General features: G+C 31.8%; 1 protein-coding gene across 3 annotated transcripts; it reads right to left on the minus strand.

Moving 5' to 3' along the window:
• Positions 1–4,098: 4,098 nt before the first annotated feature.
• LOC127712368 (collagen alpha-4(VI) chain-like) lies at positions 4,099–15,467 on the minus strand. 3 transcript variants are annotated; one of them, XM_052218758.1, is made up of 9 exons: positions 15,305–15,467; positions 13,982–14,057; positions 13,128–13,299; positions 12,047–12,156; positions 10,221–10,334; positions 9,284–9,394; positions 8,076–8,359; positions 6,117–6,393; positions 4,099–4,728 (listed from the first exon to the last, which is right to left on the minus strand). In XM_052218758.1, exons 1-9 carry the CDS (start codon positions 15,419–15,421, stop codon positions 4,118–4,120), a joined length of 1,872 nt encoding a protein of 623 aa, XP_052074718.1. In that variant the 5' UTR covers positions 15,422–15,467; the 3' UTR covers positions 4,099–4,117. The 3 variants fall into 3 exon arrangements, with proteins under 3 accessions (XP_052074718.1, XP_052074720.1, XP_052074719.1); XM_052218760.1 differs by having other exon boundaries at positions 13,982–14,094; XM_052218759.1 differs by lacking the exon at positions 10,221–10,334.
• Between the last annotated feature and the right edge of the window lie 225 nt (positions 15,468–15,692).

The raw sequence follows: 15,692 nt of genomic DNA on the forward strand, positions 1-15,692 counted from the left end.
TTGTTTTCAATTCAGATTTGTTTATATTTTTTCGTTTGGGCTTGTATTATGTTTGCCTTCGGGTTTATATGATCCGTTCATCCTATTTTGACTCTTTCAAAATTCGAGAGTCTATAATTATATGGCCTTCCAAATACCGTTTCGAATCCTAACATCACTGAAGAGACATTAATTGTCGAAATCCGGATATGGCGTACAAATTTTTGCACCTCATGTTTGCGGTATACCATCTTTTCCGCAAGTTTATTGTTTTCTGTTTGGTAATAAATTAATAATAAGATCTATTTTGTTACATCTTGTGATCCTTTTATTTGGCAATCGCCAATGGCAGTCAGCAGGGTTTAAGAACATCAGTTGTTCGACCTGCTAGTCAAATGCGTTTTGTTAAAATATACTTTTTCACTCATTTGGTCTTTTGGAAAATGTTTTTTGTGCTGTATTTAGACCCCTCTACCAAGAAATTTTTTTTGCATGCACACGTATAAAAATTGCGGTTTTTATCCAACGCAATCATAGGTTTGGACGTTGTTTTCAATTTAGACTTGTTTATATATTTCCGTTTGGGCTTCTATTATGTTTGCCTTCGGGTTAATATGATCCGTTCATCCTATTTTGACTCTTTCAAAATTCAAGAGTCTATCCTAAATTGAGGTAAATTATATGGCCTTCAAAATACCGTTTCGAATCCTAACATCACTGAAGAGACATTAATTGTCGAAATCCGGATATGGTGTACAAATTTTTGCACCTCATGTTTGCGGTATACCATCTTTTCCGCAAGTTTATTGTTTTTAGTTTGGTAGTAAATTAATAATAAGATCTATTTTTTTACATCTTGTGATCCTTTTATTTGGCAATCGTCAATAGCAGTCAGCAGGGTTTAAGAACATCAGTTGTTCGACCTGCTAGTCAAATGCGTTTTGTTAAAATATACTTTTTCACTCATTTGGTCTTTTGGAAAATGTTGTTTGTGCTGTATTTAGACCCCTCTAGCAAGAAGTTTGTTTTGCATGCACACGTATAAAAATTGCGGTTTTTATCCAACGCAATCATAGGTTTGAACGTAGTTTTCAATTTAGAATTGTTTATATATATATATATATAATATGAAATAACCAAAAATATTAATTTCATACAAGAACAGAACATTATATAAATTTATTCGTGTTTGTTTATGGTTCATTTCTGTTATAGAACACTGACCACTGCTGACTAGGAAATTATTCTCAAAATGATTGATTTTTTAAAGAACTACCATGACTTAGAATTATCTCTGAAACGGCAAATTAAATATGATACATCTGATGATATATCCCGTCCAGCAATTAGTATGTCGAATTTATTTAACATTTTTTCTTGATTTAAATATATAACTTAGCATTATGTACATGTTGTGAGAATGGAAATTGTATCATTTGTATTTTACTAAACTAGGAAATATCCAACGGCGAGTTTTGATAACCCTTTATAATTCCAATTTAGAGAAAAGCTGACGAAGTTTCCATAATGAGTATGAACATGATAAAGAGAGAAAGAGAAGATGCCAAAGGAACAATGAATAAGTATCATTCTAAGAATAATTATACACGACACCTTTGGAAAAAAATTAACAGTCTAAAAGTTAAACAACATTCCACAAAACACTACATACACTAAGACATGTTGATCAACAGTAACCACACTAAACACCGTGAAGACTGATTGTCAGGAATTGTAAGCAGTTCCTGCTCCATAAGTTGCATTCGTCTAGCTCATCATGGCAAGTAAAAATTCATTCGGTGATTTTTATATTTCACAATAAAGAAAAAGACTATGATATTAAAAATTTACCATATCTGTAGTTGACGATTCCAAAAGGGTTACACTAACTTTTTTATATCCTGTTATGTCATATGGCTCTTCAACTGTTTCGGTTCTTATACACCCTTGACTTTCAAATATTAGACATTCAGCGTTTCTGATTAAGGTGATCCATAAAAGCGCTTTGGACGCATGACATTTTAATTGTTTTACAGCACTGGGTCGATACAGCTGCTGGTAGACTATCCGTCCCCAAGGGTATCATCAGCTTAGTGGTCAGTACTTCTTCTGTACTGACATGATTTATAAAAAAATCTAAAATAGTGTTAGAAGTTCCTTCTCCAAATGTTACACCCGTCTTATTGCTTAAGCAAGTAAAATCCGATTAGTCGCTTTTTTAATGACACAATGAAGTGAAAGATATTTTATTATGCAAGCCTAGGAATATTGTATCAACTGGATATATATAAACTTCTGTAGATTTATACGTTGTCTATTAACAGTGACTTCAAGCTTCATTAAGGCGTTGCAGATACAAACATGTCTGTCATAACACCTTTCTCTTTAGTTATAACAAAATCGAATGCATCCCAATAACGCGAAGTAACACAGAAAATTGGCGCACTGCAAAAGGGTACGTTAACGTATACTCAAATCTCAAATCTCAAGATTAAGGGTCCTCGGAAAATGACAATTCACGTCAAGTTAGAGTAATTTTTTGACTTATGTTTTATACAGCTGCGATGTGTTAAAGTTTAAATTCTTTGATAATTTTTTTCTGAAATATTACTGCATGAATTCTTTCAAAATAGTTACACATTTTTATAAAAAAAAAAAAAAAAGCACATACAACCGTTGAAAAACGTTCTTAAATTTGTCTTAAAATCATCCAAATACAATCCAAAGTTTTTTTTTTTTTTTTAAAGTATTATATTTTTGATACATACATTTCCGTTTTAATGGTTTTAAATAATCCAAGTCACTGACTTCGCTCTTATTGTCTATACCTAGTCGTCAGATTTGCAAAGTGTTACAAATCGACTATTTACGGCTAACAAAGCGATGGTGTTATGCTTATAAAAACGTCGATTTTTAAGGATGTAGTTAATAGGTGAAATTAAACAAATATAGAATTTAAAATTTATACTATAAGTCACAAAAGCAATATAAAAGGAACACCATTATCCAAAAATATTGATAGCTTATGGAACTCCTTTTTGCGGTATTTAATTTTTTTTTAAATGGAGGGAAAAGGCTGACTTGGACTTTTACCTTAAATTTAGCATTGGAATTAATTGGGTCTCAAATCGTAAGAAAAAAAATCTGGAATCTGCTTAAATTTTGGTAATGACCTTTTTATGAGCTGTTGAAGTCTTCTATGAAAAGAAAATAAGGTGATATAGGGCAAAATATTTTACCCTGTATCGTAGGAAAAAAGCCAAGAAGTCCGAACATCTGACAAAAAATTCATAAACCTGACCTGAGTACATCCGTATGCCTATTGATTTCGCGGAATTTTTGTTCTCGCTGACGTTTTTAGTGCCACCTAATTATGTCCCTTTAGCTGCTATATATAGAGCTTGACGAAAACGAACGTTTCCAATGACTTGATTTCAAAGTGTTAAAGATTTTCAATCATTTCTTCATTAGTGATGTCTTTGTTACGTCATGAATGTAGGGGCATTTCGTTCAATCTGATATGTTGCATAATTTGGTGAAATGTATTAGAGTTTTTTGAGAAATTAACAAAATTTATCATTCATCCATTTTGGAATAAAATCCCTGACCTCTCACAATGAATGAGAGCACACCACACAACCATTAGAGGGTTGAAAATAGAAGTGATTCCTCAATTAGTTATATGTTTAAGGTAGATATCTATCTTTCCTCCAGTACGCAGAAATCCGCCATTAAATGAAATGTGAAAAAAACTGAGATTACAATTTCTTCAAAGGAATAATCCTACAACGCATGTTTTTTTTCATTTGATCGTTCATAATTTGTTTGCTTGAAGTGTATACGAATGCGATTGTATACTGATGTTTTTTATGCTTGTTTTGTTTTTTTTTTTTATTTTAGGTTTTTGGTTTTTTTTTTGTGTGTGATATTTTTATTTTGTTATTGTTTTTGTTTATAGTTGGTTCTTGTTGTTGGTTTAGGTTACATTTGTCTTGGGGTAGGGTACCATAATCTTCATATATGTATTGCTATTTCTACATTCAACTGTCATCAATTGATGAATCTTTTTTTGTATACATATAAAATCAGTTTAAATTACTATTGTGGCTGAAACATGGATTCGAATTTATATTTTTTATTATGGATACAGTTGAAAAACAGTATCATCACACATATAATACGACGTCATAGCAGACAAAGCTTTTAAGCAATCAAATGGATCAGAATGCGAGTCTTCAGATATAACCAATAACTGACTTGGATCTAAAAGTATTTCTGTATAATGATTTACCTCATCATGGCCTGTGGCTACACCTAAAACTTCAATATCTGATTTGTTTAAATTTAGCATTTGGTCACTCATTTCAGCGGAATAACCAGAGGTTAAGGAGGAAAACATCATAACTATTTTCCTAGAAGACGGTCGTCCACCATTTGAACTCGAAAAGGCATCAACGCCTACAAATTGAAGAGTATGGCTTAGATTCGATATGACCGAAACTTTGTCTAAGTCCACATTATTGGCATTACCGATTAGTTTGTCTACGTTGTTCAACCACGATAATTTGAAGATATAATCAGCATGATCTGAGTATGCTACCATACCTACTCGTTTGTTAGACCCATCGTTGTTTAAACCTTTGAGGAATTTTTCGATAGCTTTATGTCGGTACTGGAACTCGATGTTCGACTGGTTCTTTTGGACATCTAAAAGTATTATGATGTCCGCTTCTGTTTCACGTACGCACACTAAATTAAAAAAAAATTAGATTAATTGGTCAATCAAAACAAAGGAAAAAGTAAAATAATAAAAGTACCGAACTCAAAGGAAAATTCAAATTGGAAAGTCCCTTATCAAATTGCAAAATCAAAAGCTCAAACACATCAAACGAATGGAAAACAACTGTCATATTCCTGACTTGGTACATGCATTTCCTTATGTAGAAAATTGTGGATTAAACCTAGTTTATAGCTAGCTATAGAAATGTCATTCAACACTCCGTTTATTGTGATATATATTTTCGTATATAAATATTACAGGGTCACAAATGTAAAAGAATAATTGACATGCAGTAAGTCTGTTCTCTTTTCATTAAAAAGAAAGATAAACGGTCTTTTTGAATTGCCATGGAACTTAATATGTTACAAAGTTTTTCAAAATCTGAATAATTTAAAGCAGTTATAAATTGTGTGAGTGGTATTAATATAAAAATAAAATAACAATGTTATAACTTGAACATTGAGATCATGGAACAGTAAATATGTGATGTCACAGATTTTTGCATGATTTTGAAAACAACTTGTAAAGTTTGAATTTAACTTAAAATCAACAATCTAATTCATTTAAAACTCAGTCTGGTTTTTACGCTGAAGAAAGGATCCGTTGATAATAGGACACACGTGTTTTTTTATGTAATTATATTCATTATTCAAAGCCAATATTTAAATAGCCATTGTACGAATATGTTTGTTACTTTAAAGCAAAAATTACATTTAAAGCAAATATTCAACAGGCAAGATCTACAAATATGAATACAAACATCTGACAGAACTTGAAGAAAACTAAAGAATGATATTGGCTTTATTTTGTAACTTTTTTTATTTTTGAAATCAAGGGACCAAAACAATGTCCTTCTCATTCATTTAACCTTTTTTAACATGATATTTTTTAATAAGTAGGCAAGTGAGATGACTAAACCTTTTACATACTAATTTACAAATTTATGTCTTTTTTTACAAGAGGTGTCTCTGACGATAAGAGAAACATACATTTCAGTGAAATGCATATATTTGTATGACTCGTATTACTTCACAAAGAATAAACTTTTAGTATATGTTTGCATGTATGCTGTAGACAGATCTATGGTACTATTACAAAGTATGTATTAGCAATTGTTTAGATCTATTTTCCTAATGCTTGTAGTTAAAAGGTTTGGTTGGCTTGCTTGCTTTGTTTGTATAAATGCTTGCTCAAGCATTGTATTTAAGATTGACATCTGCAAACAATAGATATGCGGGACGTCAGCTTGCTATCTATTGATTGCGCAAACGTTTATACAAACAAAGCAAGCAAGACAACCAAACCTTTAAACCTATAAAATATTCATCAACATTAAATCATGTAGATAATAGCCTACCTGTACAACTAACATCTATGCTGTCTTGTATAAGCTGATTGTATATATCATCTAGGTGAATATGGTTAAATGCATAGTGTTCACTGTATGCAGTGTTGACAATCTCCTCGTGCGCTACTGCATTCCCAATACCTACTGAGGAAATTTTAATTCTTTTGTCTCTCATTTTATTTGCTTCCGATATTGTATTCATTCTATCGGATGACAAACCATCATAAATTAGAATGATGTATTTGTAAGCAGAGATACGAGATCCAGACGTTTTGTCGTAAAATATCTACAATTAAAAATGTTTAAATTTAGACAGATACTAAAAATGACAAACATAAATTCAAGAAGTTTCAGAAAGATGATAATTAATGCAGTAAAATTTCAGCTTTTTTCACAACAAAGGTACACTGCAGTCAAACCTGGAGACCAAATATACATAGCTTCAGACTAAAATCCTAACATTATTTCTACAAAGCATGACATCCCAATGAACTGCATAGGATTAAATAGAGTTTCTAGGTCCTCGTAAATGAAAAAAAAACACTCAAGGCAATATACCCCTACTAAGAAATCTGAAGGTTTAACCATAACTCACATCATTCTTTGTTAAATTCATGCCAAGGTTTAAATAACAAACAATAAGTGTCTATATATTAATGATGTTATTACAGATATTGCAAACATGAATAGTCTAACACATGATAAACTTACAATAAATAATTGTTCTTAGATATGTTTTAATGTTTCTGTTTACTTTCTGTGTATTTTCAATTCTACATATCTTTTATTATCTTTGTTCTCTGTGTTGTCCAGATTTGAATGTGTGTTTTTTACTCTTATTTTCGACACAAAATAGTTGTCTCATTGGCACTCATACCACATATTCTTTTTATACAAAAAGTATTTAACCAAAGAAGGCCATAATTGGTATAATAAATTCTTGGATGTGAGAAAGTCCTTTTTGTTGACTTTTTTATAATGATAGTTCAATGAATGCAAATCGTGTTTCTGTTATGACCTTCTTTACGTATTCTCTACACCCTAGTTCTGGGAAGCTTTCGTATTAACTAAGATCCGGACTTTATTTATCGTAATATCCAAAGAATTAGAAAGAACAAGATTGGTAAAATGCTATTCCTTAAAATACTAAGGACGGTAAAAAAAGATGTATTGAAATTAAGACGAAATTTCAGTTTTTGAAATTCTAGGCAATATTAGAAAAACAACATTCCCTTGAATAACCAGAACAGGGGACAACTTTCTGGAAAAAACATGTTTTTCGCTTTATTTTAATAATCTACAATTCTTCTGTTGCGTATATTTTTGTTACATGTTCTTTTTACTTTTGTTTTCTGTGTAGCATTTTGTAACAATCGTTCGTCGTTTCGTGCTTTTTCCTTTGATCATTTTGTTGTATGTTTGTAAAATAAACCTTTTGTATTGTACCGTGTATCTTCTCCTTCTAGATTTTGCACATTTTATTTCACAGTTTCCATTAATATACTTAAACTGTGATCAATTTTGTGTTTTGATCAATTTTGAACTAGCCATATGATACCTAGGTCATGTGGTTATAAAGAACTGTTAGTCGAATAAACAACCCTCATAATAGCCAAAAAGGAAAAACAAAACAAATATGAGCACACAAAACAAAATTGAAGGATAAAAACACAAACGTAAGCGAAAACCAGTGGTGAATTAGTGTAATTGTACAGTTTGAATGATTGTTTATTATATCATCAAAGTTTATTCAAGAGGCAGAAGATACCAAAGAAATAGCGAAACTCACAAGTCGAAAACAAACTGACAATACCGTGGCAAAAAATATTAAAAAGAAATGACGACTGAGCAACTCGAACCCCACCAAAAACGAGGTTTAGATCAGGTTCTCTTGAAGGGTAAGCAGATCCTGCTCCACATGTGACACCCGTGTTCTATGTACGCACTTTTTTGTAACATTATTCCTACCTCGTCTGCTTTTTGTAAAGCTTTACCAGTATATGTTGGTCCATTAGAAATGTTAATGTCATCAAATCCAGATGTAATCGATTGTACATTTGTATACTGTGCAAAGTTAAAGACAAGCGTTGGATTATAGCTGTATTTCATTAGAGCTATTTGGAAATCTTTCGGTCCTATAGGTAGCTTTGTGACAATGTACGTCATCATATAGATAATTCTATTCAGATGGCCTTTCGTACTGGAAGATGTATCTACCATGAACAGAATATCGGCTGGTCCTGGTCGACAGTCTTTAAAAACATTAAACAGAAATTTATATCTCTTATGTATAAATAACGTTAATAAAACATTAGAACATGTAGGAAGATAATCAATAATTTTTGCGACACTTTTGTCGTTGTGTCTACCCACTGACTATAGCTTTTCGTATTGAGATGGTGTCAATAATTCTGCAATCTACATATTCCTGTTGATTGATTGTTATTTGCTCAGTGGCAATTATTGCATGCATATCCAGGACCATTAACAATAAATTCAACAGGTAGAAGCTGCAAGGAAGCCTGATTAGAATAAGGACAGGAAATTTTGACTGCCACTGTGAATAAAGGTATGTTGGATATGGAATAGACATTAAACCTTTAAATAGGTCCCTCAATAGTTATTTCATGGTTACCAAAAGAGCGGATATAATGACACTCTCCGCACAAGATATCTGATTTAACGCCTCCCTTCCGACTGGACACGGCCACGTATTTATACAACCCGCACTGCCTAACGGATGTAGGAAGATAATTCAATATTTTAGCAAGGGGTTTTTAAGTCGGTCGAAAGAAGGCCGAGGTGGTTATATTTCTATACCCATGTAACCCCTAGTGTAAAATAAATTTAAAAAAAATATGACCGCTATTAAAGGCTATATGTCTTTCCCTTTTCATCTTTTCCTACTTTCTAAGACAGTTTGAAGATAAAATACCTACACATTAATACAAAATTAAACAAGAGGTACCAAAGAAACGCATTTAAGTTTTCTGCGTGATTTCCTCATTTTAAATAAAATTTTCTGAGTTTTAAACTCAAGTTTAAAATGTTTGAATGTCAGGGACACGATACACTTTTAAGCATAGAAAGGCTGATTCCAACAGAACAGACGAGTATCTTTTAATTTAATTTGATAATTTATTGTAAATAAAGACAAAACAAAACAATGCCTATACCTGGTTTACAGACACTCCACTGCATCCTAAGTTGACCATCACAGTACAAATTGTCGAAGCTGGTATCATTACTACATGTTATATTATTGTCATGTGAATCACAAGGTTTACCTTTAAAATGTAAAACTAATTGTTTTTAAATAATACAGTGACATTATTTAACAACTTTCTTTCGGCAATACATTTATTCTATTCTTGTGTTCATGTCTTTTGAAATAAAGTCATCAAAGACCCTCGACTTATAATTGTGTACCACGCCTGACTCGTGCACCGTCTACAATAGTGGTATTTGAATCAAATCATTTGGAAGATCAAATCAATTAGGACATTGAAGAGCATTGAAAACCATATATTCCAAAATATTGAGTCCAATCTTGCTTAGGCAATGCACATCAATAAAAGTATAATTTATTTACTGTTTTGTATTTTCTAGTTGTGGTATTTTAGAAGAAAAAAATATTAAAGCATGATGTTTTGTATGATCAAATTAGTAAATTTTTTCCAAGGGAGACAAGACTCAATGATCATAGGGCAGATTTTAGTTTAACATTATGAATAGATTAAATATATTCATTTAGATACAATCGGATAAATTATTTGCTTGTCATCGATCTGAAAGATGTGATGGATTGTTAGTTCGGGCATCTACTGGCATACATTTCGCACAATTTTCAGTTCGAGAATTGTTTCTTCAGATGTTTTCGCAATTTTGAGTGTTTTATTTGTTGCCCTTGACCGTATTGGCATGAGATGAAGAACGTGTGTTGGATGATTTCACGCCTGATTTTCTCACTGTATTAACACGATTGGTATTCAGTTTGTTCTAGTTTCTTTATTGCATGGATTTTGCTGTTCCCATTTGAATATGAGTTCTCAAAAATTTACATTTCTCTCATACCTAAATCAATTTGTCTTTTTATTTTTTAGAAAAACCTACATTTTTGACAAACAACCGGGTGTTTGACTAAGTAGTCATTGCAAGGTAAATCATTCCAAGTTGAGTCCTTATATATTTGACCGCAATTTTCGACATTCTTGTTGTTAGGTTCACCTGTAAAAATACACAGATGAAGTATATCGTGGAATTAATTGTCTCGTTTTCGGGTAGTTTTCTTTAATGATATATTAGAAGTTCATCTGAATTATTTGCATTTTTCAAACTAGCTTTCCTTTCAAATAATCTTACGTATATTTCAATTTGCTCTGTGTTTTTCTGGATGTATATAAAAAGTATGGAGATGTGATATGATTGCCAATAAGGTAACTACCCTAAAAAAACAAATAAAGTAGATGTTCTCGAATATTGCTTAATTGTTGAACAATTTATGCCAGCATTTGAATTTTAAATTATGCAAGATTGTTTGCCAGATGTGATTTATTTTTATTGACATCACGCTTCAATACTCAGATATAGCGTAATAGAATCCAGCAATAAATCTACTTTAACTAATGCTTGGTTATTTATTTATGTATTTCTGTGCCCTGAATGTTCTTGCATTTATTTGTACTTTATTCCTGTCACGTAATGTTGTCATTTTAGCGGTATTTTTAACATTGCTATATAAGCGGGAGGTTTGGCTAGCCATAAAACCAGGTTCAACCCACCATGTTTTCTTAACATGTCCTGTAACAAGTCAGAAATATGGTAATTGCTATCACATAGTCCGTTTTTATGTATGTTGGTGTTTGTTTTTGTAGCAGTTCAGTGTTTCTGTTGTTCCGTTTTGTTTCCTCTTATAGTTGATGTGTTTCCCTAAGTTTTGGTTTGTGACCCGTATTTGCTTCAGTTAAATTGATTTATGACTATCGAACAGCGGTATACTACTATTGCCTTTATTTGGGTCGTCTTTGTCTTGCATTGAGGTGAAAAAATTCAATCTATGTTGAAGACTTCCTAGGGACTTTTTAATGAAGAGTGACATTAAAAGCGCTGCCATGTCCCCTTTATTATATTTGTTTTTCTTTGTTTCATTAAATTAAGTAATTTTGTATCTTAAACAGAAAGAACATCATTCTTTTTCCATTATATATTTACAGGAATTAACTTTCGTGTGGACGCCCTTGTTTTAAGTGTAAGCTTTGTTTTTTTATACTTATGTTTGTATTGTTTCTGGATGTTACAGTTAGATTGTCGGACAAGTTATTTCAATATTTGTTATGTTTCCTTTTAAGATATGAATTATAGTTTGTTGGTATTACTCCGCAACTGTGTTTGTCATTGCGCAGATGTAGCATAAAATACATAATCTAAAGATTCAATGTTGAAGGAAATACTGAGACTTTGAGATGAAAAACAGCAATGAAAGTGCGATTTTTTTTGGAGTACGTGTAATGATTATGTATCATGAATGTAAACACTATCATTCTGTGCAAGTTACCGAAACTAGTAAGAAATAAATATAGAATATTGTCTTGACCACAACTTCTCATTGTAAGTTTCTAACATACTGATCTTGATTCAACTCCATTTAATAACACCAAAAAGATGATGTATGTTACATCTTCTTTTAATTTGATGGTGTAGCAGTATTCAAAAAACATTTCCTGAAATCAAATTGAATCTCTTCCTTCCAACGCCAAGGGCATTTGACAAAAACCTAATATTTGAAGAACATCTGTTAAGCATAATGCTTAAAGATAAACCAATAATCTCGACAATTTGCACTGTATGATAACTACAACAGGCAATTAAAGGATTAAATATTAGCATTGTTATGTAAGCAACGGTCTCAACGAAGTAAAAATTGTGTATAATGAACGTACCTTTTGCCCACTGCCAATCTATCTCATTGACGGGAGATCCATCTGACCATATCCAGTTTCCTTCTGTACATTTATCGTTTATACCAATCCAACCATTTTCGATACGATTTCTTCAATATTAAAAGAAAACTCTCTCGAAATTCATATTCAAGTAAGCGATATATGAAATTGTTGTTCATGTAAAGCAATATGTAAATGTCGTACTGTTTTGTTTTTGCATTTTAACACCTTTTTACATATATCACGCAGATGAATTTGATGTATACCAGCTTATCGTTTTCTTTTGCAAAATGTGTCAGAAAATAACTCATCGAAGATACTTGGCTTATGATTTTGCACGCCAGACGCACGATTCGTCTTTAAAGAGACATCAGTGACGATCGAATAAAAAAAGTTAGATAGACAAATCAATTACTTACGAAATTGAAGAGATTAAGAACCTAATATTCTAATAGGTCTTGCAAATACTGATTTGGTTATCTATGCCATGGTAGAATTTCGAACAATTCAACAGTTTGTAAACAGATAGTTTACAATATGACCGTATCAATTATCAACAGAAGTGGTGATTACTGGGTTGGTGATACCATGGGGAACAAAACGTCCAACAGAAGCGCCATCGAACCAGCGGTTGTAAAAACTCATCAAAGATATCAGCCTCATTATTTCGTACGACAGACCAGCATTTCGTCTTCATTAAACTGATCGTTAACCGTTCGAATAAGAATTGTTAGATAGCCACATCAGGTACGAAGTTTTAGAGCATAAATAACCCAAATTCCAAATAAAGTTTCCAATTATCGTTCAAGTAATCTATGACTGAGAGTTAAAGTAGTAACCATAATGTTGTGTATGGAAAGGGATATTTTGTTGTATGGGAATATTATTGTTAAGGTAAATTGGCAAATATACTCATTTAAAAGTATCTTGTTGATTTGAACTCAACTACTAACATTCATGTGAACCTGATATAATCATGGCTACAAATAATATAAAAACTGATTTGTGTGTGTGATGCATTCAGAGTTCGGTGATGTGTAATACAACCAAAACAAACTTCCGTAAATGATATTCAATTTACCTTCTTAAAAAATCTATGGTCCAACTATTCATACGTGCAGTCGGAGAAAATAAAGTAGCATCCTCCTTCTCACACATCACGACAGCTTTCTCCCACGTTTCTCTAATTACATCTTGGTGGTCTTTAAGAACCAAGTATAATTTTCCATTATGTTCTTCCCATGTGCCGGCAACTGTCAATTACAAACCCAATTTCTGAGCTAATATAAACATAATCATACATTCTTTTTTATTTGTTGTTTTTCATCAATAATTGTCCGATTATGTATATTGTTTATAAAAAAGAACAAAATATTGTTCATTTGTATGTCTTGATAAAAAAAATCGATTAAAGACAATTAAGTACCCAGCCTACGCTACGGACACATGCTAACATAGACGATCGTATATTCAAATCTCATGTACTTTTATTCGTTTTTTTTACAGTAAATTAGTATAGTTTACATTACAGTTCAAATACAGGATAAATTAGCGATACAGTGTAAATTGCAATGTGATATGACCAATAGAAGATATTTTGTATTACTAGTTTTATTACAATTATTTCTATATATAAAATTTGTAGTATTTTAGCCAGATTAAAAACGATCAAAATCTTTTGGTCCGTTTAACTCAAGCCTGGTGTTCAAATATAATGTACAATCCTGGACTGGGTTGCACATGCGTCATTCAAAGTTCAATCATTGTTTAATTTTAGGTGTCAATTTAAAAGTGAACATCATTCGTTTGAAATAAAGCAAAAAGTAAAATAACAAAAACACATTGCAATATATCAAAATCAGATCTTGTCTTCTGTAGAAAGCCAACAGATTGTAATTATTAAAATAGCTATATTAAGAACAAGTTTGATATTACCTCCGATAATAAAAATTGTCAGAATACTGGTAATCATAACACTGTGATCGAAAGACTTTTCCATCTCTGCTTGTCTCTTCAAGACAAAAATGTGGACGATAAAACATCCAAATCTGCTTTTTTGGTATCACATTTTATATATGAAAAAAGAATCAATAATGTAGTTTTCTCAAAATTTCTTCAATACAGTACGAGCAGTAAAATAAATGCAATTAAAAACATGCTTTTTTTTGCCTGCAAATTGGATTTATTTTTTTATTTTTCTTTAACTATACACTGTGATATTGTATAACCATCAAACAGGTGGTGAAAAGAAATACCGTGTTTTCTCGTTAATTTATTTATCGTCATAAATTTCACAAAACTCTGAAACCTTTAGACATTTCAATGTGAGGACCTTGACTTATAATCATGAATTTGATGATGATAAAGGATTTTTAATGTCCAGTGACAAAGTAAATGCATATTCAGGAAGAGAACACGTAAATGTAATATTCAATTTATCCCTGCTTTGTACTAGACCGACACACTGGACTGGTTTTTTAAAATGCTTGTTCACAAGGTAACAGTTTGCAGGACGACATGTCAGCCTACTTAGACACATTATTCTGGCTCCGTACAGACCTGTCTTTGTTCATACTCCAAAATACCTTGTGATTAGCGGAGAAGCAGCACAAAACAATTTTGAAATGTTTGGTTTGACCCGGCCTTGAATCGAGCCCACGACATCCCTCGCTGGAGGCAAACACATTACTAGGAAACCAACTAAATGGTTTCATGAATTTGAGGTTACAAATCAAGGTCATGCCCTAAACATAGAATTTTGCTTTTTGCTCATGAAAACTGTAACAGATACTATATTGACTTTCTTTCTGTAAAACATGAAGAGCAGCATAACACACAGCTATTGGTCTGTTGTTCATGAATGAGAATCGGAAGCTGTCTTCTGTCTGAAGAAGGTTCTCCCTTACATGTTTGCAATTGATAAAAGCCGGTTACTGAACATCATAGATGTCTTCAGTTTATTTTGCCTGGTAGTTCAAAAACATTAGATTTAAAATCAACTTCAAGAACTACGGATAGCTTTCGATATTTATAAATGGTGTGTGGCTTATGTCATAATTTATTACATTCATCTGTATAACTTCGAATTATCTGCTGAAAAATGCGCATCTTTTATGAAAATTTAGGTTTCTGCTTTCTGAATGATATATTTTGATCTGAGAAAATATACAGTAACTGTTGAATAAAAAGAGTCCCAAATGATGTATTCGTGAACCACAAGGACATAGTCAATGAATTTCTATAACTAAATGAACTTACACAATTTATTGTTGTATCAAACGTCAATGTCAAAGCCTCACAAATATATAACACACCGCTTCCATTGTTTTTTTTTCTCTCACTGTCAACGAAAGTACAAAATCTAGATAAAAACATGAGATAAACTGTCAATTGGTTGTTTAAGGACACACGCACAAAATCGATAAGGAACAAACAATATATTACAGTTTAACATAGTTTTCTTTAAATACACGGAACATTCCTTCAATGTTGAGTTTGTATACGTTATAACTGTTACTGTCAGTTTATATATTATCCATTTACTTCAATTAACGAAACATGGGTGTTTATGAACTTGGGTTAGCAATAATATATAAATGAAACATCAAATAAATGTATTATTTTGTGACCGTTATAGGTCAATACA

The sequence above is a fragment of the Mytilus californianus genome, unplaced genomic scaffold, assembly GCF_021869535.1.
Source record: "Mytilus californianus isolate M0D057914Y unplaced genomic scaffold, xbMytCali1.0.p SCAF_8, whole genome shotgun sequence".
In the NCBI taxonomy this organism is placed as follows: Eukaryota; Metazoa; Mollusca; class Bivalvia; order Mytilida; family Mytilidae; genus Mytilus; species Mytilus californianus.

Bases quoted from the DNA above. Each gene is read 5' to 3' on its own strand.
- LOC127712368 (XM_052218758.1), bottom strand. From the start codon at position 15,421: ATGTTTTTATCTAGATTTTGTACTTTCGTTGACAGTGAGAGAAAAAAA. The intron at 12,157-13,127 runs GTAAATTGAATA...TTAATATTGAAG, and splicing joins ACCATAGATTTTTTAAGAAG to AAATCGTATCGAAAATGGTT. The intron at 10,335-12,046 runs GTACGTTCATTA...GTATTTTTACAG, and splicing joins AGATTGGCAGTGGGCAAAAG to GTGAACCTAACAACAAGAAT.